Genomic DNA, 24,712 nt, shown 5'->3' with positions numbered 1-24,712 from the left:
ATTCTACGACCTGGGCCACATTATGAAGGCAATTCTATGAAGCTTTCAGAGCAGGGGGACTTCCAAGAAAAGGTTTTGAATGAATTGGCAAACCTCATGCTATAGCCGCATGAGACTTTTGCAGAACTCGTGACAAGAACAAAGTCTCTGGTCGCAAATCTTCCTCAACAACCAGGAGAATTCATGGTCAAGAAGTGGGTAGAGAAGGCTCTTCCTAAGACTTCCCAACAAAAACTAGAGTCTCCAACTTGAATCCACTCTAGAAGAATTTATTGTTGCTGCTGCTAGGATAGAGGGGGCCACGAAGGTGTTCACCGACTCTCCTCAGGTAGAGACTGCCTCAGTATTCTTGGAAAGTCCCTCTGACCCTTTGACTTCTTTACGCAGCCCTGAAGTTACAACGCGCTCTTCAAGAGGAGAGATCATTTTCTCTTCGATAGGAGAAGCCTCCACATCAAGAATCTTTGGACCAGATCGAGTGCGAGCTGGAGGAGCTCAAGACTCATCATGAATTCAAGGCTATGATATGGTGTAGCTCCTGCCATTCTCCAGGACATCCTCCGCAGGAATGCCCGCTTCGAGCTTATTGTCACTTCTCTGAGAAGTCCGGCCATGATGACTAGGCATAGTGCCCTTAAGGAAGCCCCAGTCAACTCTATCGTAGGCCTCCTCAAAGTTGAGGAGGATCACACTTTGAGGGGAGCACCACAAGATCCTCTCCTCGTAGATGAGCGAGAGTAGCCACCTCCCAAAAGGTAAAAATGTTTCCGAGGATGCTACACTCCATGACATAGCCTGTATGTGCCTCATACATGTTGCAAGTAGCAGCCGAATTCTCAAAGTCAAAGCCTTTGCTAGAATTTTGTAGGCAGAGTGGAGAATGGTGATGGGTCACCACTACCGAATCTCATCCAAAGAGCCCCCCTCCTTGGGGATAAGATAGATCAAACCCTCACTCATGCTGTCCGGCATCTCCTTAGTGTGTAAAATGTGCTGGTATACACTGCATAAGTATCGACCAAGAAGCAGCTCGGAGTCATACCCTCGTCTCTTGGACAGCTCCCTTGGGGGAGTGCCTTGAGAGCCTCTTGAAGCTCCTCTCGCTCGAGAGGGCTCTCAAGCCTCTGCCGCATGTTCTCAATGACTAAGCAAGGCATTTGTGCCCACATCTGCTCTCTGCTTTCATCTCAATGGTGTGACTCTGACTCGGCTGAAAGCAACTTACAAGTAAGTCAGTAGCAGTTGCATGCATATCATCGGGCTATGCAGCAACACACCCATCAGGTCTTCTCAACTGGCAAACACTAGCATGCGCATCACGAGGACTCGTCATCTCAAAGAACTCACCGGTAACTCTGTCTCACACCTGAGTCCGCTAAGATGCCTGACGATGGAAGGCAAACTCGTGGCACCGCTCCTCGATGTTAATCAGCTCTTGCCGAGCCTACTAAATTTGCTCCTCCATCCAAGGGCTACCAAGGTGACGCTCCTGCAATGGCCTGTCGGAGCAAGCGAGCAGCCGACTCCTGGAGGAAGAAACCACTAAGCTCCACAAGGCCAGTGGCCGCTCTAGCCGGGGTCCCCCAGTGTGTCGAGACTCGCTGTCCAAAGCACCACTACTTCCTCTCTGAGCTCTGTATGCAGCAAAATCCTCTCTAGAATGCATAGATGAGACTACCACTCCACTGTCTATCTGAAAAAGTAAGAATCACTCGCGCATAATCTGCCAAAATGCATATTGAACCGTCCATGTCACAGATGTGGTCACTAGCGTAAAAATGATCTATCCTGGATAGATTCACACCTCCTACTCTGGGGTCAGGCGGAGAAAAAGAGAGGTTTTCTGAGGGCAATACAAAGCCTCCATGCTTCCATCTATCTAGCAAAGTAAGAATCACTCGCGTATGATCTCACATACTAGTCTCCGCCAAAATGCATATTGAACCGCCCATGTCACATATGTGGTCAATAGTGTAAAAACGATCTATCTTGAATAGATTCACGTCTCCTACTCCGCGGTCAGACCGAGAGAAAGAGAGGCTGAGTACAAAGCCTGCATGCAGCCATACATCCGAAATCCTCAGTCATACATAGGCGCTCCCAAGCAGCCAACTCATCCCCCATGGACAATAGCATGGCTGCCTCCAATCCTATCCGAGGGGTCCTCAAGCATGTTGAAGTCCCCCCTAATGCACCTCTACTCTGCATGAAGCAAAGACTCCGCAATATGTGACCAAAACTCAGCCCGTGTACTCGCATGGTCGGGCACATAAATGTTCAAGAAACCCACAAGGATACCTTGAACTTGCATGGTGACCCACTGGGCCACCCTGCTTGGCGCAATAATACCTCTACCCACAATGGCCTTCTACCATGAGTCCGCAAATCATTTTAGTGTCTAGTAGAATGGTTTCTCTTAGTGACGGTACCATCTCACAAGGCCACTTTATTTTGGACAGAGTCTATCTTCATACATATAGCACAGCTTCGTGAATCCATCTCACAAGTCCACTTTATTTTGGACATGAGTCTATCTTCATACAATATAGCACAGCTTCGTGAATCAGTGGCTAGGCTTGATTCCTGCTCTTTTGTCTAAAAAATGGTGGGAAGTACATTCTCAGGAAGGTTAGTGCAGGACTTTATTCAGGTTTCATTAGTAAGGCGCGTTTTCAAGATTGTTATTGTCTCCCCTTGAGAAGAGGCCAATTCAAGATAACGTCGAGACAATTGAACACATGACAGCCATTCTTGCACAAAACCTGCGGACTCTCATGTTACCTTGCCCTCAGTTTCTTTTCTGGTAGTCATTGTTATTGTTGTCTCAGGAAAGGTCAAAATCTCTCTCATGGGATGCTCTGACACAGAGATGAAGTTGTCTCCTGTGGCGGTGATGATGGCTCTGACTAACTATTGATGGTTTAGGGCAAAGTCTTGGTGGACAGGGCATGTGGCTTAGCAAAGTGTGATGGCTGTGTCAAGGGTGACTCCACCTGATGCGGATATATGAGATGTCTTTCCCATCGAGGAGTACCAGAGGTCGTGCTGGTATTTGCTACTATAGTCGTGGCCCTGAAAATGTTTGCCATGATCCCTGTTATGAAGCATCAACATCTCTTTGCACTACACTGCCTGTGTAATCTGAAAATTATACTTGTATACAGATGCCAGTTGCACCTCCATACTGTTCAGAAATCTGCTGCTGATCCTGAGACTGAAGCACAACAGCACCATGGCTCAAGTAGTAGTACTGGGAAGATGACTTGAATCACTTTTACATCCAACATTAGGTCCTCCAACAGAACCACAAATCTCAGTGGCAGCATGCCCTCTTGATGCCCTTCATTCCCTGTTTCAAAAACTACGCATCACGAACCTGCGCTCCTTACCTGTACACTAGCCTCTGCATTCTCATCTTGGCCAATCAATTGCAGACAACCAACAAGCAATGGGCAATGCCCCACATAACTGTAATGATCCTCTCAACCTGAATGCTATTTGAACCCTCTTCAGCCATCTGAAACACCTTCTCTGCCGCATTGGCCTCCTCCAGTGTGCATGTGACAGAACACTGCAATGCTCTCTCATTTTATACCTTTTTGTTTTATCCATGATGTGCAGAGATTCCCAATCTTTGTCCTTTCATTTTTATCAAAATGCACATTGGAACTAGCATCATTTATCTCATAGGCCGATTTTCCCTTGAGACAAACCTCCCTACTTTACCAGGGTATCTTTAGGGATCTGGTGAATTATCATTGATATATTTGACACCTTGAGGGGACTGAGGGGACTGTCGGATTATCACTAGTAGAGCTACCTATAGATCTCATCTTCCACCCTCTTAAAAAAGATACGTATAATGCAACTACCTAATCCCCCTCCTCCCATGGAAAGGAGAAGAGAGAAAGAAATAAAGATCTGTTTACATCTATTAGAGGCCAAAGTCAGCCTATGACACAAATCACACATGCACGTGTTAATCCTCCATTTATTGGGAAAGGACAAAAGTACAAAGTAACAAGAGAACACTTTCAAAGACTTGGTTTAACAATGATTTTAGTGAGTTGCGGAACCATCAGGCTGCAGCAGAATATGCATTGCTGTTCGTGTGATTGGTTTCTATTCGTTATCATCTAGCACTCTAGCCTATTTGTTGAACAAAACTCAAGCAGTGTGTCAGTGTGTGTTTTGATTTCTTTTCTTTTTTTTTTTTGGGGGGAGGGGGGGGGGGGGGGGGGGGGGGGGGGGGGGAGGGGTAATGGTTTGGGGTGTTGTTGTATTTTGCACTGTTTTAACTGAAGAGATAATCTTTGGCATCTAAACCACTCCATACTTTTCAGTGTGCCAACTGGAAAACAAAATCTCAAGACTCACTGAGCTAAAACACACATGAACAGGAGCCAACAACTCTCAGAGACTAGAATGAGAATTGCTTACTGGAAGCAAAAAGCTCAGGGGAAGTCCCAGAAAAGAGATTGCTGAAATGCATAGACATGGTAGCGCATAGGGAAACCTGAAATCAACATGACCACATTACATAGGTCAAATCCTATGAAAATTCCAGCAAGAGTGATTGTTCCACAAACAACTAATAAATACCGGTCAAAAAGAGATCCACTTGAAAATAATGATGGATACTTGTCAGAAGGCTGCAGAAAAAGGTTGATAGAAAATGTATTAGCTAATGTTATTGCATGAGATTATAACAAAAAAGATGCAGACATACATTTCATATAACAAAAACCACTTTTGACAAAACTCATTTGCAGAACATCCACATGCAGTCAATCTTCAAATGAAAGAAACACACATGCGCACGCACGCACGCACATTTATATAAGTCACCATTCCTTTCAAATTCTGCTTTAGATCTCTCCTTAAGAAAGAAATTTGCCGTGAAACGCCCTTTTCGATAGATGAAATTTTTTGGGGCTGAAATGTCTCCCTGACAAGCATGGATACATAGACACACTCTTTCCCTCACGAGCGCACACAAAATCGCATCCCCTCTCGTTTTGGCCCTCCTTTCTTCACATTCACACAAGTTGTCCCATGCTCACCAATCTTGGCCATCCTGCAAGCATCTTTTTTCACTTACACTCCCTCTTAGTTGCATTTGTTGCTGCTTCCATTCCAGTCCGATTGCCACATCCATAGCATAGTTAAGGGTTTTGTCCTCATAATTCATCTCCTCTCTGTGCATTGTTTTGCCTCTCCAACAATGAACACGGGTGGTGTCCTTTATTTTGTCGTGGAGAGGCTTTTCAAAAGCCCCCTTCATCTGTTACTATATTATGATAGCGATGTGTGTGTACATGCTTAAGACTGCAAGCACACTTTTTCCCTCAGTATGAGGTTTTTTTCCCAAGCTTATATAACTCATCATTCTAGGGCAAGCCTTATCTTTGTATTCACACTCACTGATACAACTTCCCATGTTGTGCCCTCTTGCGCTTCTCCTTCATCTTGTCCATCTTCACATGTAATCTATAGCCAAAATTCCAACAATTGGTATCAAACAGGCTTCGGCATCCGGAGCAGCATCACCAGCACACCCCACTTTCTTAAATTGAGTAGATGGTGAGCATTAACCACTGGGTCAACTTGTACAGTCAGTTTTAATTCAAGCTCATTTCGACCTCCATTTCCATGGCAAACTGTGGAGACAATTTTGTCTTTTGTGCACGTTTTTTGACAGTGCACATTTTTGTATAACAAGCACTTTGTAGTCTACTAAGGGTTGTGCTAAATAGCACAAGTTGGTTTTGTGCGGTTCTCCTCTTCCCAGCTAGCCAAAGTTTCCATCAGCAGTCACTAGGCATGGCTGACAACAATGATGATTTCCACATAGCTCCTGAGGAAAAACTAGATGGGGACAACTACCTACTTTTGGGCACGGGCATACATGATGCAGCATCTCCTTGTTGCAAAGGACGTTTGGAATCTAGTTCGCGGTTATAATGTAAGACCGGGTTTGTGGGCATAGGTAAGATGGATGCTGGTGTAAATTCTAGCAGCTTCACTGCTAGAGTTATTTTGCCTACTAATGAGCAGTGTTAAGCAGGCATGCTGGGATGCTAAAGATGCATATCCTCATGTGTTGATTGCCCTTTCTGTTAAGCATCCCACTACTCCACACGTTTACTTAGCAAGAGCAGCAAGACTGGGATGGGGTACCCTAGCTCCTTTGCATGTAGGTCCTAATTTGGCAAACATTGCTTACCAGCGTAAGAAGTTAGAGTCAGTGGTTATATACGAGGAGGATGATGTAGATGTATGTCTTGCGGAGATTAAAGATGTAAATGAGCAATTAATGCCATTAGTTAGGTCATTCTTGAGAATTCTCGTGCAGACAATTCTCGATGCTTTGCCAAATTCTTATCACTTTTGCCTCCATCTGGAGACTTGTGATAGAGAATAAACCTCATGATGTGAAGCTTGATGGTCTTATCTCTAAATTGCTACAAGAGGCCCAAGTCTAGAAAAAACAAGGCTAAATGGCATGATGTTAAACCGACATTTGTGGCTATGCAGCATGTTAGGTTTCAAGCCAATTGGCCGAACACCCATCACACTGACCGTACTTACCTTATCTATTCTTTTGATCATATAGAACAATAAGGAGTTGTAACAGACTTGGACACTCCAAGTCGAGAATCTACCGTGACACCACAAGAATTCACTTCAAAACAGTTCACAATTCACAATTGATTAGAACGCTGGCCCGGTGGAGTTCCGTGCCTAGAGATGTTGGCCCCAAAGACTGGCGCCCCTTTCGGTAGTTCTTTTTGTATTAATCTGCAACCCAAAGTACAAGGGAGTGGGAGGCTCTCACTCTCAGACTCTGCGTCCAGATGCTCTGAGAAGTGGGAGGCCTACCCACTTATTTATTCATTACAAGGGATGCCAAAAGTAGAGCCCCTAAAAGCTGAAAACTCAAAAGCCTTTTAAAAATAAACCCTTCATCTCTCAAGCCATATTGAATAAAGCAATTAAATAAAAGCTCTCTCTTTCTCCTTGCATAGCTATTGCGTAGCCAAAAGCTGGCCCCAAAACTGCTTTTCCATACAACTATTGCCGCCAAAGGCGCCGCAAAACGCGCGTGTCCGTACAACAGGCCACGTCAGCATTCTGCCTCGAACCTGCCACGTTAGCATTTTCTCTAGACTGCTGCCAGCGGGTGTGTGTGAGTAGTGGGCAGCCATGTCACCAGTTTGTGACATACCCCCTCTTGAAAGCATTGTAATCGCCCTCGATTACGCCTGCAAAACAGACAAAAGCCATAAACTATCTTAGCAGACATTGACTGTTAGTACCGATGCACTAGGAACACACATCTAGCACATGTACCAATCGACAGTCACATCACATCACATCACATCACATCACAGGACATCACTTGACATTACACGACATCACATGACAAATCACATTCAACATTCATTCGGATCTCATACCATGATTTATTGCAATGCAATTAGCAATCGCATCTAGATCCACACAGGACCTCATAGATGCCCAATTGACTAATCCCTATTGCAACCATGTCTATCGAGATCATTCAGACCAAAATGCTACAGCCATTTCGTCTATCAGGCACTTAAACAAGTCAAGAACAAATCAGTATCATATTATCGGGAATTCCAATTCATAAAGTCATTAGAGCATAATACTGTCACTCAGAGTATCCCTGAAACTCAAAGAGACATCAGTGACTTTAATATCAAAAATCGAGGCAATCCGTTGACAAAGAGTGGAGCGACTCCCCTCTTGTGCATACCCCCTGCACCAGATTCCGCCCAAGTTGAATTCGAGTTCCATTTAGAATAGACTATACTAATCCAAATGCTTCAAGGTAAAGATTCACAATCTGAGGAGTATCAGCTAGGTCCTCCTCCTCCATCCACTTCGCATCCAATGCAGGATAGTTCTTGAATTTAACCAAGAACCGCCTTATCGCTTTACCCTTAATCTTTTTGTCTTTATGTGCCAATATCTGTTCTGGAACAAGGATCTCCTCGTTTTCTTTCACTTCCGGTTGCTGATCAGGCTCCCCATCTTTGGGCACATCGCCTTTAAAAGGCTTCAGGAGACTCACATGAAAAGTATTGTGAATCCTCCAAGTATCGGGCAGCTTCAGTCTAAAGGAGACATCATTTATCTTTTCGGAGATCTGGAAAGGTCCGTAGTATCGCATACTAAGCTTTGGAAAAAGCCTCTCCTTTCCCTTTTTCTTTCTCAGGCGTGCCTTCTCAAAACATAAGAGCACACAATCGTTCTCCTTCAATTTCAAATCGCGACGATGGCGATCTACTGCCTTTTTCTGTCTTTCTTAGGATTTCTGCAAAGCCTCACGGACCTTGGCAAAAGCCGTGTCCAAGTCGCGCGTGTACTCCTCGGCTTCAAAAATCTTATCTTTTGTGCTTAGGAAGGGTTTCCACCTTCAATAATCTCAAATGGCGCCTTCCCCGCCGAAGAGTGTATCATGTTATTGTAGGCAAATTCTACCAAAGGTAAATACTTTTCCCATTGAGTCTTCTGATCCAAGACGTAAGACTTCAATAAATCTAATACCACTGAATTGGCAATTTCAGATTGCCCGTCAGTCTGTGGGTGGAAAGATGACGAGAACTGCAACCGCATGCCAATGCTCTTCCAAATAGCCTTCCGAAACAAATTGGTCAATCTAGGGTCCCTGTCGGAGACAATCGTCTCGGGCATGCCATGTAATCTGAAGATCTGGGCCACAAACAGTCTCGCTAAGTGATCTGGCTTGACTGTTTTCTTCACTGGAATGAAATGAGCTTGCTTGCTAAACCTGTCAATAACAGTCCAAATACCATCGTGACCACTTTGTGTTCTCGGGATTTCATTTTCTCGCTAAGTGATCCGGCTTGACTGTTTTCTTCATTGGAATGAACTGAGCTTGCATGCTAAACCTGTCAATAACAGTTCAAATACCATCATGACCACTCTGTGTTCTCGGGAGATCAAAAATGAAATCCATTGCAATACTTTCGCAGGGGCGGGTGGGTATGGGGAAAGGCTGTAACAATCCCTGTGCTTTATGCCTGTCAAACTTGGCCTTTTGGCATACCAAGCAAACTACGCACAAACTCGTCCACATCCTTCTTGAGTCTTGGCCAAAAGAAGTATCTCTCTACCCCTTTGAAGGTGGTAGCAATGCCGCCGTGGCCCGTAAAAGGTGGACAGTGGCATTCGGTCATCACCTTTTCCCTCAACGGCTGTGTAACGCACAACATGGTTTTCCTCATCAAGTAGCCATCCCGAATGGAATATCCCGCTACTATCTCCCCATTCTGTATCCGAGTGAAAATATCTGCAAAATCTCTATCCGTGGCATATTGATCGACCATATCCTCAAAGCTACTATGATGTATCGCGAAAATAGCCAGAACCAATGGCTTCCGAGTCAAAGCATCTGCCACCAAATTCTTCTATCCCTGCACATGGACAATCTGGAAGTGAAATTGTGACAAGATGTTCGCCCACCACATCTGCTTTTTCGATAGCTGCTTCTGTGACAAGAAGTAGCGTAAACTCTAATGGTCTATGAAGACAGTAAAATACGCTCCGAGTAGGTAATGCCGCCACTGAGTAAGAGCATGGATAACCGCCAAAAGCTCTTTCTCATAAATGTGTGTTGTCAATTCTGGCCTTGAGAACAATCGGCTCTCGTAGGCAATGACATGGCCTTCTTGCATTAAGACCCACCTAGACTACGACCACGAACATCACAATATGCTTCAAATGACTTCTGCAAGTCCGGCAAAGTCAAAACTAGTCCTGTAGTCAATTTCTCTTTCAATGTCTGAAAGGCAATCACCTCTGTGGGTCCCAAGAGAAAGGGACTTCTTTTTGTGTCAAAATATGCAAAGGGGAAGCAACCTCTGCAAACTTTCTAATGAACCGCCTGTAGTACGTACTGCTACGAACACAAGCCCAAGAAGCTTCTAACTTCATGGACATTCTTCAAATCGGGCCAATCACGGATAGTCTCTATCTTGGTCGGGTCCATCTACACTCCTGCTGTTGACACAATGTGTCCCAAAAAGTGTATCTTTGGTAGAAAAAATTCACTTTTCTTCGCATTAATCACCAACTTGTGCTCTCGTAATTCCTGAAAGACCTGTAGCAAATGTTCTTTATGTTCTACCTCATCCTTGGAGAAAACAAAGATGTCGTCGAAGAAAGTGCCAACAAATAGTCTGTACTCTCGAAAAATCCTGTCCATCATCCGGTTAAATGTCGCAAGAGCATTGGTTAGGCCAAAAGACATCACCAAAAACTAAAATAACCCAAAAGTCGTCCGAAAAGCTGTCTTGTAGACATCTCCCAGTGCGATTCGGATTTGATGATATCCACTCTTCAAATCGATTTTGCTAAACCACTAGGATCCCTGTAGTCGGTCAAGAATATCATCGATCCTAGGAATAGGAAATATGTTCTTGATGGTGATTTTGTTGAGAGCTATAATCGATGCACATTCTCCGAGATCCGTCTTTCTTCAAAAACAACAATGGAGAGCAGTACTAGGCTGGACAAGACTCTTTTCCAAGAGGTCTTTCACTTGGTTCATAATCTCTTCATTCTCGGCTCGGCTCACACGGTAAGGTGGCCGGTGTGCTTCCAAGTATCAGATCAATGGTATGATGCTCAGGACGAGCGGGTGGTAACTCCCCTGGCAGGCCCTCTGAAAAACAATCGGCATGAGTGTGGAGAAAATCCTGGCGTTCTCTATCAAGTTCCGACATATTTGTCCTATGCTCATCACTCAACTCTCTCAAAAAGATCGAGTAAACAAACAGACTGGATTTCATTAATTTTGAAATGGCAGAAGCCGATACAATAGGGACAGACTCGCCCTTAAGTTTCACATCAAGTACAATGGTTCGGTCCTTCTCTGTAGTCAAAGTCGCTTTTCTCGCTCAATAATCGACCACGGCGTTGTTCTTATGGTACCAGGGAATTCCCAAGAGGACATCACAACCTTCCAAGGGCATTATGTAGAAGTCCTCATGCCCCAAATACCCCTGACAATGCAGCCGAAGTTTGCCAATGACAGGTGTAATGACTACGTCCCTGCTGGGTGCCGCTAGAACTGCCTCTGCTAGTGGTCCCATCCGATCAGGCGTAATCTCAAGCCACGCCGCCAATTCAGGTGAAATGAAGTTGGCCTTGGCTCCTCCATCAAAGAAAATCAGGGCTTCTTGGTCTTTCACTTTGTCCCAAGCTCGGCAAAGTTTTGTACTCTCATCAATCGTGCTTGGGTCAGTACCCATGCAATTTGGAGCCAGTCCTGCTTTCATCTTGCCTTTTCGTCCACGTTCCTCAGCTGCTTTCAAACCCTCAGGCCTGTCTTTATCCTTGTTGTTCTGTTCTTTCGGTGCCTTTTTAGGGCACTTCACGGAGATATGCCTAGTTTCCCCGCATCCAAAGCACTTCCCCTCTTTGATGTAAAGAGCTCTCTCCCGAAGAGTAAGCTTGGGTCATGCATCCTTTTCTTTCTTTTCTGGGTTGCTCTTCTTCTTTCTACTTTCATAATTCGAAGTGTGTTCGTTCCTCTGCGTCATGATTTCATCCGTGGAGTAGGTCAAACTGCCTGAGTGAATGGCAACACCCCATTTCGCATGACTCATCAATTACTGAATTGAATCTGACTTTTGCTCTAAGTAGTGATCTCGGATCTCTGTAGGAAGTCCCAAGGTAAACTGCTCTATTTGTTCTTTGAATGAGATCTTCTTAAATGAAGAGGCTGGTAGAAAAGAGCTCCAGAATCTCTCGCAATGTGTCCAATGAATCTCTCTTGGTCATCCGAAGATGGTTCCAAGCAGTTCGTATGTCACGTTCGTACTCCCGAGTCAACCAGGAAGAAATAAAAAGCCTTTTAAATTTCAGCCATTTAACTGGCACTTTCTTGTTCAATAGAAGCATGGACCACCAAGTTTGAGCATTTCCCCTGAAGTAAGACGTAGCCCTCTGAATCTTGGAGTGCTCTGAGTAACGCCCTCCTGAGAAAGCTATGTCAAAACTGTTGTATGAAGGCCAAAGCCTTCGAAGCATCTCGAAAGCCAAAAAACATGTCAAATTTAATTGACTGTCCACCTTCTTTGAACTCTCTAACTTTCTTGCTTTTATCTTCCACAAAGTCATACTGTTTGGCTTTGTAAAAATTCTTCTTCCTTGCATAAAATCTGCGGTCATCAGAGTCCGAACTATCCGAAGAAGAGTCCTCTGTAGAACTGTCCGAAACTGGGCAAGATTTAGACTTCTTTGCCTTTTTTCTTGCCCTTTGTGAAACTTTGCTTTTTGCTTCGCTTTTTGCCTTCTCTGTCTTCTTCGCTCAAATCGGAAGAGCTAGAAGAACTCGAAGAAGAAGAAGAAGAAGAACTAGGTAATCCTTCAAACTGCACACGCTGTTCTAATTCTTCTAATCAACCACCTCTTCTAATTCTTGCTAAGTAAACATCCTTGGAGTAGGTTTCTTGAGTATCGGTTTGGGGGGTGATTCTGTGGTTTGCTGCCACTGTGCATACACCTCGTCAAAGGAGGTCTGGGTCATAAATTTTTCAAATTTCGGATCCTTCGCAAAATTTAACATCATCTTTCCTGCATCATCGATCAATCGTCGACACTCCATCTCTTCAAGCTCCACCACAGTAGGCCGAGGTGGGCCGTACTCCTCGCGTGAATCCTCTTCGTGATCTCTTCCCGCATCTCCAGATGCAGAGGAAGTCGACCGATCTCTGTCTGAATCCATAAGTGCCGCGTAAAAAGAATCGGACTTCAAGTAGAAGAGAAATCGGTCGTGCTCTGATACCACTGTAACAGACTTGGACACTCCAAGTCAAGAATCTACCGCAACACCACAAGAATTCACTTCAAAACAATTCATATTCGATTCGACACTGGCCCGGCGGAGTTCCGTGCCTAGAGATGTTGGCCCCAAAGAGCCCCTTTCGGTATTTCTTTTTGTATTAATCTACGACTCAAAGTACAAGGGAGTGGGAGGCTCTCACTCTCAGACTCTGCGTCCAGATGCTCTGAGAAGTAGGAGGCCTGCCCACTTATTTATTCATTACAAGGGATGCCAAAGCAGAGCCCCTAAAAGTTGAAAACTCAAAAGCCTTTTGAAAATAAAGCCTTTATCTCTCAAGCCATATCGAATGAAGCAATTAAATAAAAGCTCTCTCTCTTTCTCCTTGCGTAGCTATTGCGTAGCCAACAGCTGGCCCCAAAACTGCTTTTCCGTACAGCTGCTGCAGCAAAACGCGAGCGTCCGTACAACAAGCCATGTCAGCAGTTCGACGTCCGTACAGCAGGCCAGGTCAACATTCTGCCCCGAACCTGCTACGTCAACATTTTTCTGTTGTTCTGAGACTGCTACCAGCGGGTGTGTGTGAGTACTGGGCAGCCACGTCATGTGACAAGAGTAGTGAGGTGATTCCAATCCTCACTGAGAGCTCCACCAACACTCTGTGTCTGCTCTTCTTCTCCCTCTCACTCTACATGCACCGTGCACTCTTCAAGTGGTATCAGAGCTGAAGGTTGTGGTGCTACTCCTCTCTCGGTGTTTTCCCTCTTCTCAGTGAGCTTCACATCGACTACATTGGCAACAGATCGAAGCTGGGAGCTTCCATGGCTATGGAGGCATAGTGAGCTTGGCACATAGAGCTCACGCATCAAGGTGAGAAGGTGTTGAACTCCACAAGCCACAAGGGGTGAGAGATTGAGCTTTCTGTGAGCTTAAAGAGAGAGAGAAGAAGGATGCTCAATTTAGGGCAGATTGACAGCGGATCACTATTTTGCTCATAACTAGAGCTACAAAGCTCCGATTCAAAAACTTTTTTTATCAAAACAGAGATCGCTTCGAGCTCTACGACTTTGTAGAAGAACTTGTCAGTTGGTTTAGAATGAAGATATGTCTAAAATAGAAAACACAAAAGCTGTTTTGTCACGACAGGTTGTGCATTCGAGTTAAGAGAGGAGAGAGAGAGTAGAGAGAAAGATAGAGATAGCTTCATCTCGTCTTTAGCAACGAAGGCCTCGAACACACACTCTTCAAGGGAAGAAGAGAAAGGGGATTCCATAGAAAGAAAGAGGAATTGTGTGAGTAATGCAACACACACATTACGATTCTCAAGATCGACAACCCATTTTCTTGGCTTGCGGCATCGACGACTTCTCCTTCAACATTAACATGCATGGTTGAGGTGCCTCTTTCATAAAGGAGTGACACCCAACATCGGCATCGTCTTCGGCGACTACAGGTTTTCACATGCTCTCTGGCGTTACAGACAGCGAGACAGAGAGAGTTTGTCCGTAGTGAGCGGCAAGTTACAAATTTTGCTATTAGCAGTGTTTCTATGAATTTTCTAAGAGCCGATTTGGATTGTCAAATACGTGTTTGGTGTAACAGGCTTGGACACTCCAAGCATGAAATCAATAGCAACACACGAACAGAAACTTTAAAATCATTGAACTTTAATATATATATATATATATATATATATATATATATATATATATATATATATATATATATATATATATATATATAGAGAGAGAGAGAGAGAGAGAGAGAGAGAGAGAGGGTAGACACGACCTGGCGAAGTTCCGTGCCCAGAGGTATTGGCCCCAAAGTTTGGCGCCCCTTTCGGTATTTCTTTATCATTAATCATTGCAAAGTACAACTCTCGAGGGACCTTTGATCTCAAACTCTACGTCCAGATGCTTTGCAGAGTAAGACTTCAAGGGCTCTTTTAAACAATACAAGGGATGCCAAAAGCAGAGCCCCAAAAGCAATCAGTTCAAAAGCTTTAAGTTCCAAAAGCATCTGGTTCAGAAACTGGCGCCAAAAGCTTCTAGCGCAAATCGCGGAATTTCATACAGCTGTCACGTCAGTACAATCAACGCGTTTTCTCGATTTCCGTACCGCCTGCCACGTCAACATGTCAGCACGATTTCAGGCTTTCCTTACAGCTGTCCAATCAGCGTTTTTTAATCTCGTGTCCCTTGGGCCTTGTCGGCAGGTACTTATAAGTTGGAACAACTTATAAAGTGACTTTGGTGTCCAGGTAGTAATGCCACGTCATCAGTTTGTGACATACCCCGCTCTTGAAAGAATTGTAATTGCCCTTGATTACGCCTGCAAAAACAAACATAAGCCATAAACGAGTTCAGTAGACACTAACTCTAAGTACCGACGCACTAGACCACACCAATCCAGCACTTGCACAAAGACGACAGTCACTGAATATTCACATCACATTCAATTTAAATCACATAAGGACCTCTCCTCTTGAAGAGCTCGCTGTAAGTTTAGGGCTTCTAGTTGCCTACGTACAGAAGTCAAGGGGTCAGATGGACTTTCCAGGAGTACAGAGGCAGTCTCTACTTGAGGAGAGTCGGTAAACAGCTTCCTTGCCCCCTCTATCCTAGTAGCAACCATAGTTACCGGGAACGCGGAACGGGAACGGCAACGGGATCCCCGCGGAACGGGGGAACGGCTAGGGGTCCGGAACGGGAGGTATAAAAAACACCCAAATAGTGCAATTTTTACCTCCTTGTGTTTAAATACAAGGAGTATTAGAGTGCTTTGACTCTAATACTCACAAAAAACTCGTTTTGACGACCATTCAACCTTGCTATGACTAGATGATGAGAGAGAGAGAGAGAGAGAGAGAGGGAGAGATTTGAGAGAGTGGGAGGGAGAGGAAGAGAGCTTGAAGGCTTGAAGCCTTGAGCCTTGAGAGAGTGAGTCTTGAGAGGGAGAGATCTTGAGAGTGAGAGGGAGAGAGCTTGAGCCTTGACGATTAGCTTGTGAAGAGAAAGGGGGAGGGGGGTGCATTTTATGAGTCCTTGAGGCCTTGCACACTTTCAAAAGAAGCCCAAACATTTACTTCAATTTTTTCAATTTTTGCCAAATTTGTTTGTAGCCGTTGGCCGTTCCAGGGGCATTCCGGAACGGTCCGGGGGCGTTTCGGAACGTTCCGGAACGGCCGTTCCGGTTTGCATTGGCCACCCGGAACGTCAAACATTCCGGGACGTTCCGGAACGTTCGGGAAGGGAACTGCCCCCCGGAACGCCGGAACGAGGGCTAGGGGACGTTCCCCGGTAACTATGGTAGCAACAGCAACAAACTCCTCCAGAGTGGCTTCAGGTCGGAGACTCTCTCTGAGTTTTTGCTGAGAAGTTTTAGGAAGAGCCTTCTCTACCCACTTCTTGACCATAAATTCACTTGGTTGCTGAGGAAGCTTGGCCACCAAAGACTTTGTTCTGGTCATTAGCTCTGCAAAAGTCTCTTTGGGCTGGAGCATCAAGTTGGCCAACTCATCCAGAACCTTCTCTTGGAAGTCCCCTGGTCTGAAAGCTTCATAGAACTGTTGTCTTAATGTGGCCCAAGTCGTAAAGCGGTTTTCTACAACTGACTGTACCATTTATCTGCTAAGCAATCCAAGGTGGATGGGAAGTGTACTAGGTACGCGTCTTCTCAATTGAGGCCACGACCCCTGCAAAGGGAAACAAATCTCCAGGCATGGTCGTCGACATCCTCAATGAAAAAACCATTGAAAGTCGAAAACTTGATATTCACCTTAGCCAAAACGCTTGTGAGCTCCTCCATGGCTATCTATGCAGGAGCCTGTTGCTCAAGAGCTTGCTGTAACACAGTGGGCGAGAACTTTATTGGGGAGGGTGACCCGGGAGATGTAGAACCGGTTGAGGGTATGGAGGTAGCTGCGTGGGAAGGTAGGGGTAATGGGACTGGTGGACTTCTACTTGTCACGAAGGGTTGACGCTTCCTGTGGTAGTACTTCAAAGGACTTAGTAGTGGGCTTTGTCACTGTTTTGGCTGCCTTGTATGTGTCATGCATTAACCAGAAGCCCACCCAAGCTTTGGGCACGAAGACCTTTAGCTTACTGCACACTGGCCCAAACTCCACTAGACCAGGGCGAGTGACTGGACCACAGGGCGAGTGATTAGACCACTTGACTAGACCTGGATGAGAGACGACTAGACCAGGATGAGAGACTAGACCAGCAGGTCTAGACAAGCAGGTCGAGGACTAAGCAGGTCGAGGGACAAGCAGGTCGAGGGAAAACTGGATGAGACCAAGCTAAAGCAGCCCAGACCAGTCGAACCCAATAGACTAATACAGAGAGCTTAAACCAGGTAGCTCGTCGACTCGACTTTCGACGGAGAGAGACTTCAGATGAGGTCCCACCTGGCGTGCCAAGAAATGAGAGCACCTGTAGCGGGGATAATGTGTCGTCCTCTCTACAGTGGGTGCTCTTAAGTGCAATATGCGTGAGATCTCACTCCAACAAAATGAAAACACGGAAGACAATTAATAATAGAGCAAACAAGACCACAACTTAACAATGGAACCTGAACAGCATGGGACTCGACTAACTCAAAGAAACCAATACAGACTCTGGCATGGCAACACACTCAGCTCCAATCAGAACTCACGGGTACAATGGGGTTGTCGAGGCTCAACTGTGCAAGTATGGTGTAGACGTGTTGTGCATGAACTCCCAATACTAGACTCAAGACGAATGACCATACAAAGTAGACGACGATGCTAATAACTCCAATTAGCTACGCATATATACAGCCACAAAGAGCCACCAACGGCTCACAAATATCCAATCCAGCTAAGTCTATCCCCAAACTGTGGTCGTGGTGATCTAGCCCCGTATCGACTAGACTACCACCCGTATGTCTGCCACGTGTCAAGGCCTAGGCGAAAGTCCGTCAAGTGTGAACTCCAGCCCAATTGTAGCTAACTGCCTATCCCGTGCCTGTGACACTATAGCCCTGCTACATACCCATACCCTCCCGTCCCTAGGAAAGCATTGCCATGGATTTTATTTTTGATCTTCCCAAGACTCAAAGTGGGCAAGATGGCATTTGGACAATCATCAACAGATTTAGTAAATAGACCCACTTCATTCCAGTAAAGAAGACAATTAAGCCCAATCATTTGGTGAAACTATTTGTCTCACAGATTTTCTGGTTTTGGACAAAGATTCCAGGTTTACTAAATTTTTTTGGAGGGCAATCTGGGAAAACATTGGCACACGGTTGTAGTTCTTGTCCTCGTTCCACACGCAGACAAATGGGCAATTTAAGATAGCCAATTCAGTGGTTCTGGATTGTTTAAGTCTTATATTTCAGATTAGAAGACTCAATAAGAAAAGTATTTGCCCTTGGTGGAGTTTGCCTAAAACAACACAGTTCATTCTTCGACGGGGTAGGCGCCATTTGAGGTAATTGAGAATGACTAAGAAAGATACATTGGCTGACTATTGCCAGAGGTTTTCGGATACTTATTTGCCAGAGAGACCAGATTGAGCGGTTTTGTTGTGGTTTGCCACGAGAGATTCGAGACTATTGTCTAAACCAGAAGTCTGCTTCCATTCAAAGACTTATGAGACATGCTAAGCAACAATTTGGAATGCATGCCGGCTCATTGACTTATCCTACGGACAGGATAGTATTGTAGCAGGGCTACAGTGTCACTTTCACGAGACATACAGTTAGTACAGTTGGTTTGTTCTGGTTCACACTGGAAGGACTCTCTAGGCTGGACAGTGACACGTGGCAGGATAGGGACGATGGTCTACTGGACATCGTGGCCAGGTCACCACCACTCAGTTTTGGGATAGACTTAGATGGCTGACATTTATGAGCCATTGGTGGCTCTTTATGGTTGTACATATGAGTAGTAGCGGTTTGGTCATTGAGGAGTTTTCTTTACATTTGGTCCAGCGTCGTGGTTGATAGCATAGAGTCTCTACACACAGCACGTCTTCACCATCCTTGCACATTTGAGCCTCGACACCCCATTGTACCTCAGAGTCCTGGGCTGGAGTTGAGTGTGCTGCCACGCCAGAGTTTGTATCAGTTCCTGAGATAGTCGAGTCATTTGTTGTGGTCTGCTGTTGTGGTGTCACTGTGAGCTCAGTTGTTGTCTTGTTGTCTATTGTTTCCTGTTTCAGTCTGTTTTGAGTGAGATTGTCACGCACATTGCACAGAGGAGCACCCATTGTAGAGAGCACGACACACTATCTGCGCTATAGGTGCTCTCATTTTGGCGAACACGATGGGATCTCAACTGAAGTCTCACTCTCTGTGAGGTACAAATCTTGAAGCTAGTTGGGTTTATCTAGCTTCGCCTACTTTGCCTTGCACTATGTAGCCTGTTGGTCTGGTCCTCTCTCGCCCTTGTCCATTTGGTCTGGTCCTCTCTTGCCCTTATCCAATTGGTCTGGTCCTCTCTCGCCTTGGTCTAATTGGTCTGGTCTCTCTAGCCTGGTCCAATCAGTCCTAGTCCTTGGTCTAGTCTCTCCTCGTCCCTGGTCCAGCCTCGGTCTAGTAGAGTCTAGACCGGTCTTCAACCAGTTATAGGTTTTCTTGCCCAAAGATTGGTTGGATTGGTGGTCACTGCATGACACATACAAGGCGGTCAGTCGAGCGTCAAAGCACACTACTGAGCCCTCTGATGTACTACAACAGAAGACGACCCTTGGTACCTAGTAGAAGTCCATCAACAACATCACCAATTCCTCCATCACGTTCCACATCTTCCAGATCACCTTCTCGAGTAAAGCTCTCTCCTATTCTGCTACAGCAAGCTATTGAGCAACAGGCTCAGCAAGGGGCCATGGAGGCGTTGGCTAGTGTTTTGGCCAAGGTAAACATCAAGTTCCCTACCTTCAAAGGACTCTCTTCAGAAGATGCTGACGACCATGCAAGGAGGTTTGTATCTCTTTGTAGGGGTCGAGGTCTTAACAGGGAAGATGCTTATTTGGTACTCTTTCCATCCACCTTGGATGGCTTAGCAGACAAATGGTACAGCCAATTTGCAGAGAACCATTTTGCAACCTGGGCAGCCTTAAGAGTTAAGACAACAGTTCTGTGCAGCTTTCAGGCCAGGTGACTACCAGGAGAAGGTGTTGGATGAGTTGGCCAACATGGTGCTCCAGCCAGAGGAGACTTTTGCAGAGCTTATGACTAAAACCAAGTCTCTGGTTAAGAAGTGGGTGGAGAAGGCGCTTCTCGAAACTTCTTAGCAAAAACTCCGAGAGAGTCTCCGACCCGATGCCACTCTGGAGGAATTCATCGCAGCTGCTACTAGGATAGAGGGAGCTAGGAAGCTGTTCAACAACTCCCCTCACATAGAGACCCCCTTTGTGTTTTCGGAAAGTCCTGCTGATCCATTGACTTATTTACGTAGAGAACTTGAAGCCCTAAAACTACAACGTGCTCTTCAAGAGGAGAAATCAATCTCTCTTCGTCCGGAGAAACCCCCACATCTTGAGGCTTTGGATCAAATCAAGAGAGAGCTAGAAGAGCTTCGGTCTCAACAAGAGACTAAGGCTATGGTATGGTGCAGCTCGTGTCCCTCTCCAGGACATCCTCCACAGGACTGTCCCCTTCGGGCTTATTGCCACTTTTGCGAGAAGTCTGGGCATGAAGACAAGGATTGCTACTATATCAAGGGATTACGGCAGATACAACAAAGTCTAGGTCCTTCTCTCCAACAAGGGCTAGCACCTGCATCAAACATGGTGTCACCCTATAGCCATCAGAACCCGATGCCACCTCTGCTGACAACACCTCCTATGCAAGGTATGCATAACAACTTTACATCCCCCACCTTTTATCATGCTAGTACTCCTTTAGTTCCCCAAAGCTTCTACACGTCAATATCCGGTCCCATGCAGCAAGAGCCGAAACCACCTCGCCCCTCAAATAGGCCAATTTTGTGCTACAGGTGCGAGGAGTATGGACACTATCAGAGCAAATGTCCGTTACCAGAAGGGTCCCCTCCTTGCCGACATTGCCTTGAAACTAAGGATCACTATAGTAAGGACTGCCCAAAACAACGAGCATCCACATCTACAAGCACAAGCCAGAACCAGCAGGAGTTTACATTCCCAACGCTTAACCTCATCACAGTAAGCACCATCCCACAGGCCCCGCCTTCCACTCTTGTAGTTGCCTCAAGCGATGAATGGAAGCAAGAGGAAGAGCCGGTTGGTGTGCTCATACAAGCACAGAGAGCTGCTCTTGGTCTCGGCCTCCCTGGCGGTCCAATCTTTTCATCTCCAGTCCCACAAACGAGTCAAACTCCCTTGGTATCTGACAAACCAGTAGGTAGTGCCAAGAGCCAACCTACCTCTCTTCTATCAGATATTGATGGTGCTTCCATGGAAGCAGTAGAGGACTTGCAAAAGATTAAGATACTAGAGCAAGATTTAATCAAAAGAGAGAAGCCTACAGCAGAGTCTATCTTGAAAAACACCTTTCAACAAGTGTCACTGTACGACATGCTTCGACTTGATACAAATTTTAGAAGTGACACCCTGTCCATCATCCAGTCTCTGTACCCTGGTGCAGGGCCTAGTGGCGGGCACCTACCTGTGCAACCCTTGGAGTCCTACATGATTTCTTATCCAGTTGCTCCCCTCACCGACTACAAAAGTCCTCGTCTCACTGTGTCTATACTTGGGCATGAATTCTCAGGCATAATCGTGGATGGTGGCTCTAGGATCAATCTGATGCCCGAATTTACCATGTTGGCCTTAGGTCTGCAGCCTACCCGCCCTGCTCCATTCACTGTTATATTGGCGGACCAGAGGATAGTCTACCTTGTGGGCATAGTAGAGAAGGTGCCTCTGATGGTACAAGACTTCACATTTAGCTTGGATTTTGTGGTGGTCAGTCTTCCTCGGGTGGAGGGAGGATTTCCTTTGCTTATTGGTAGACCATGGTTGCGGCATACTAAGGCACTTCATGATTGGGGAAACGACGCCATGTGGATACATACTCCTGGCTCCCCCATGCAACCAATCTGGCTTGAAGGAGGGATGGATCCAGTGGTTCATCACAGCTCATTGTCAGTACAGTCCAACCCCGACCCTGAGCAGCCCATCCCACCTGAAGGGTCTGACGAAGACCTGCTTGCAGTGGTTGGAAGCTACCACCTCGATGCCATGCTATGTGGTCTCTATTCAAAACTCACTTGTACCAGTAACATTCTCTCTCCCAGCTCCTCAGGCAAACACCAATGTCCCAAGTCACGCAGCAGACAGTAGTCCTACAGCAGACAGTGTACCAGTCGAAGAAGTAAGTGTGTTAGTCCTTGATTCTCATGATTTAAATGTTCCTCTGATGGAAGCTGTCAGCCTCGGGGAACCTATTACACATCACCGAAGGGGGAAGAAATCTCCTCTGCATGAACTCGCCAATGATTTCCCCCTTCCTCTAACATCTCCCAAGTCGGACGCCCCGCCCCCTCTGTTATGTCTGTGTCTGAAGATTTACCCTTCGAGGAGCTTCCACCAGGATGGTTAGAAGAAGAGTATGCGGAGTTTTCAATCGATCAAACACCAGCACATGATGTCTCGAAACTCCAAGAGGCAGCTCACTTCTCAACTTCTGAAGTACCCTCCACAGTTACACCTCCTGAACCGGTCAAAAAAGTCAACCTCGGCGACCCTGACAACCCTCAGCACGTCCTCTTAGCAGCTTGGTTATGGGAGCATCCCGCATTACTTGATCAGGTAGTTTCTTTTATACACTCTTTTAAGAATGTTTTTGCTTGGTCCTACAAGGATTTGGAAGGGATCCCACCAGAATTGGGTCTCCACACTATTCCTCTGGTTGAAGGGGCTAAGCCTGTCAGAGGCCGAGCTTACAAGCTCAACCCCAAGTATGCAGAGGCTGTCAAGTCAGAGCTCGAAAAATGCAAGAGGCAGGGATCATTGTACCTGTGGAGCACTCTGAGTGGTTATCACCCATGGTGATAGCACCTAAGAAGCAGTCCAATAAAATCCGGGTGTGCGTAGATTACCGCGCTCTGAACAAGGTAACTATCCCATATGGTTTTCACACACCTTTCACTGAACGTGTGCTCGAAGATGTAGTAGGGCATGTATTGTACAGTTTCATAGATGGGTTCAGTGGATACAATCAGTTGGGCATCCATCCAGGTGCTCAGCTTAAAACGGCCTTTGTGACTCCCTGGGGTATTTTTATCTACACTAGAATGTCTTTTGGGTTGAAAAACGCTCCACCTTCTTTCAATCGGGCGGCATATCTCATCTTTTGTCCTCTACTTATGGATCATCTTCGCATCTTCATGGACGATTTTTCAACCTTCTCAGGTGCTCAATGTTCAACCCCAATGGAAAATCTAGAGGAAAACCTCGCTGAGCTCTCTGCTGTCTTCCTCAAGTGCAGAGAGGCACGCCTAAAGCTAAATCCTAACAAATGTCATTTTTTGGTCACTGAGGGCACACTTCTAGGCCATGTGGTGTCTGCTAAGGGTTTAGCGCGTGACCCTGAGAAGATCGTGGCAATTTTAAAGTTACCACCTCCCATCAACCCAAAAGGGGTGCAAAGCTTTGTAGGCCACACAGGCTATCATCGCAAGTTTATACGCATGCATGCACAGGTGGCTCAACCCCTAACCCACCTAACCAGTGCTACTGTTCCCTTTCAATGGTCAAATGCAGAGGCTGAAGCTTTTGCATATCTCAAAAAACGCCTAATTGAAGCGCCTATCCTAGTAGCTCCCAATTGGTCTCTCCCTTTTCATGTGCATACTGATGCCAGTCAACTGGCAGTGGGTGTTGTGTTGACTCATCCTACTAAGGAGTACAAACCTGGATCACCCTATTCACTATGCAAGTCGCCTACTCACCAAGGCAGAACGCAACTATAGCACCACAGAAAGGGAAGGTTTAGCTATTGTGTATGCTCTGCAAAAATGTCGGCATTATTTATTAGGGGTCCACTTCACAGTTATTACTGATCACCATGCCCTGCGCTATCTGCTCAACAAGCCGCAAGTTACAGGTCGAGTATGGCGATGGCTACTCTTATTTCAAGAATTTGATTTCGAAGTGGTACTCAGGCCTGGCAAACATCACGTCCTTGCCGACCACCTCTCTCGCATTCACACGGGTGAAGAAGCAACGGGGGTTGCAGACGACTTTCCAGATAGCAGTCTCTTTAAGGTGGATACCACTCCGGGATGGTATGACGATATTTTGCATCTGCTTTCTACTGGCATGTACCCAGCAAACGCTTCTCCACTACAGAAGTGACGACTGTTGTTGAAGTCTAGGCCATTCACTCTGATTGGGGGCCAGCCATACAAGTCAGGACAGGATGGTGTTCTGAGGCGGTGTGTCTCCCCTCATGAAGTGGAGTATATTTTGGAGGATGTCCACAGTGGTCCCATTAGTGGCCATTACCCTGGTCATATTACTACCCAAAAGATTCTCCAGTGTGGCTTATGGTGGCCCTATATTTTTCGGAATGCAATCGCCTGTGTAACAGTATGTGATGTGTGTCAACGCTGTGGCCCTAAACCAAGCAAGCAGTCAAACCGTCCTCTTCATGTCTCTATGGCATGGCAGCCCTTTGAGAGATGGGGCATTGATTTTGTGGGTCCAATTACTCCTTCCACCCAACCAGGCAATCGGAAGTATCTACTAGTGGCTACAGATTATGCAACAAAGTGGGTAGAGGTACTGGCAACAACAGATTGCACTGGCACTACTGTAGCCAAGTTTCTCTACGAAAATATTTTGTGCAAGTTTGGGTGTCCCCTGGAAATCACCAGTGATAGGGGTAGTCACTTTGTGAATGAAACGATTTCAACCTTGC

General features: G+C 45.9%; 1 protein-coding gene across 2 annotated transcripts in view; it reads right to left on the bottom strand.

The window, feature by feature from the left end:
• LOC147453599 (protein ZINC INDUCED FACILITATOR-LIKE 1-like) overlaps nt 1-24,712 on the bottom strand; it is a 132,175-nt gene that overhangs the window by 28,215 nt on the left and 79,248 nt on the right. For both annotated transcript variants that reach the window (XM_086515749.1, XM_086515748.1), the window contains 2 exons: nt 4,603-4,652; nt 4,441-4,516 (listed from right to left, as the gene is read on the bottom strand). In XM_086515749.1, coding sequence (XP_086371875.1) covers nt 4,441-4,516; nt 4,603-4,652 — 126 coding nt within the window. The remainder of the gene's footprint in view (nt 1-4,440; nt 4,517-4,602; nt 4,653-24,712) is intronic.

Source organism: Adiantum capillus-veneris, chromosome 7 (assembly GCF_014529385.1).
Source record: "Adiantum capillus-veneris isolate H3 chromosome 7, ASM1452938v2, whole genome shotgun sequence".
Lineage (NCBI taxonomy): Eukaryota > Viridiplantae > Streptophyta > Polypodiopsida > Polypodiales > Pteridaceae > Adiantum > Adiantum capillus-veneris.
The sequence above is the reverse complement of the archived record's forward strand: the minus strand, read 5'-3'. Positions and strand labels throughout refer to the sequence as shown.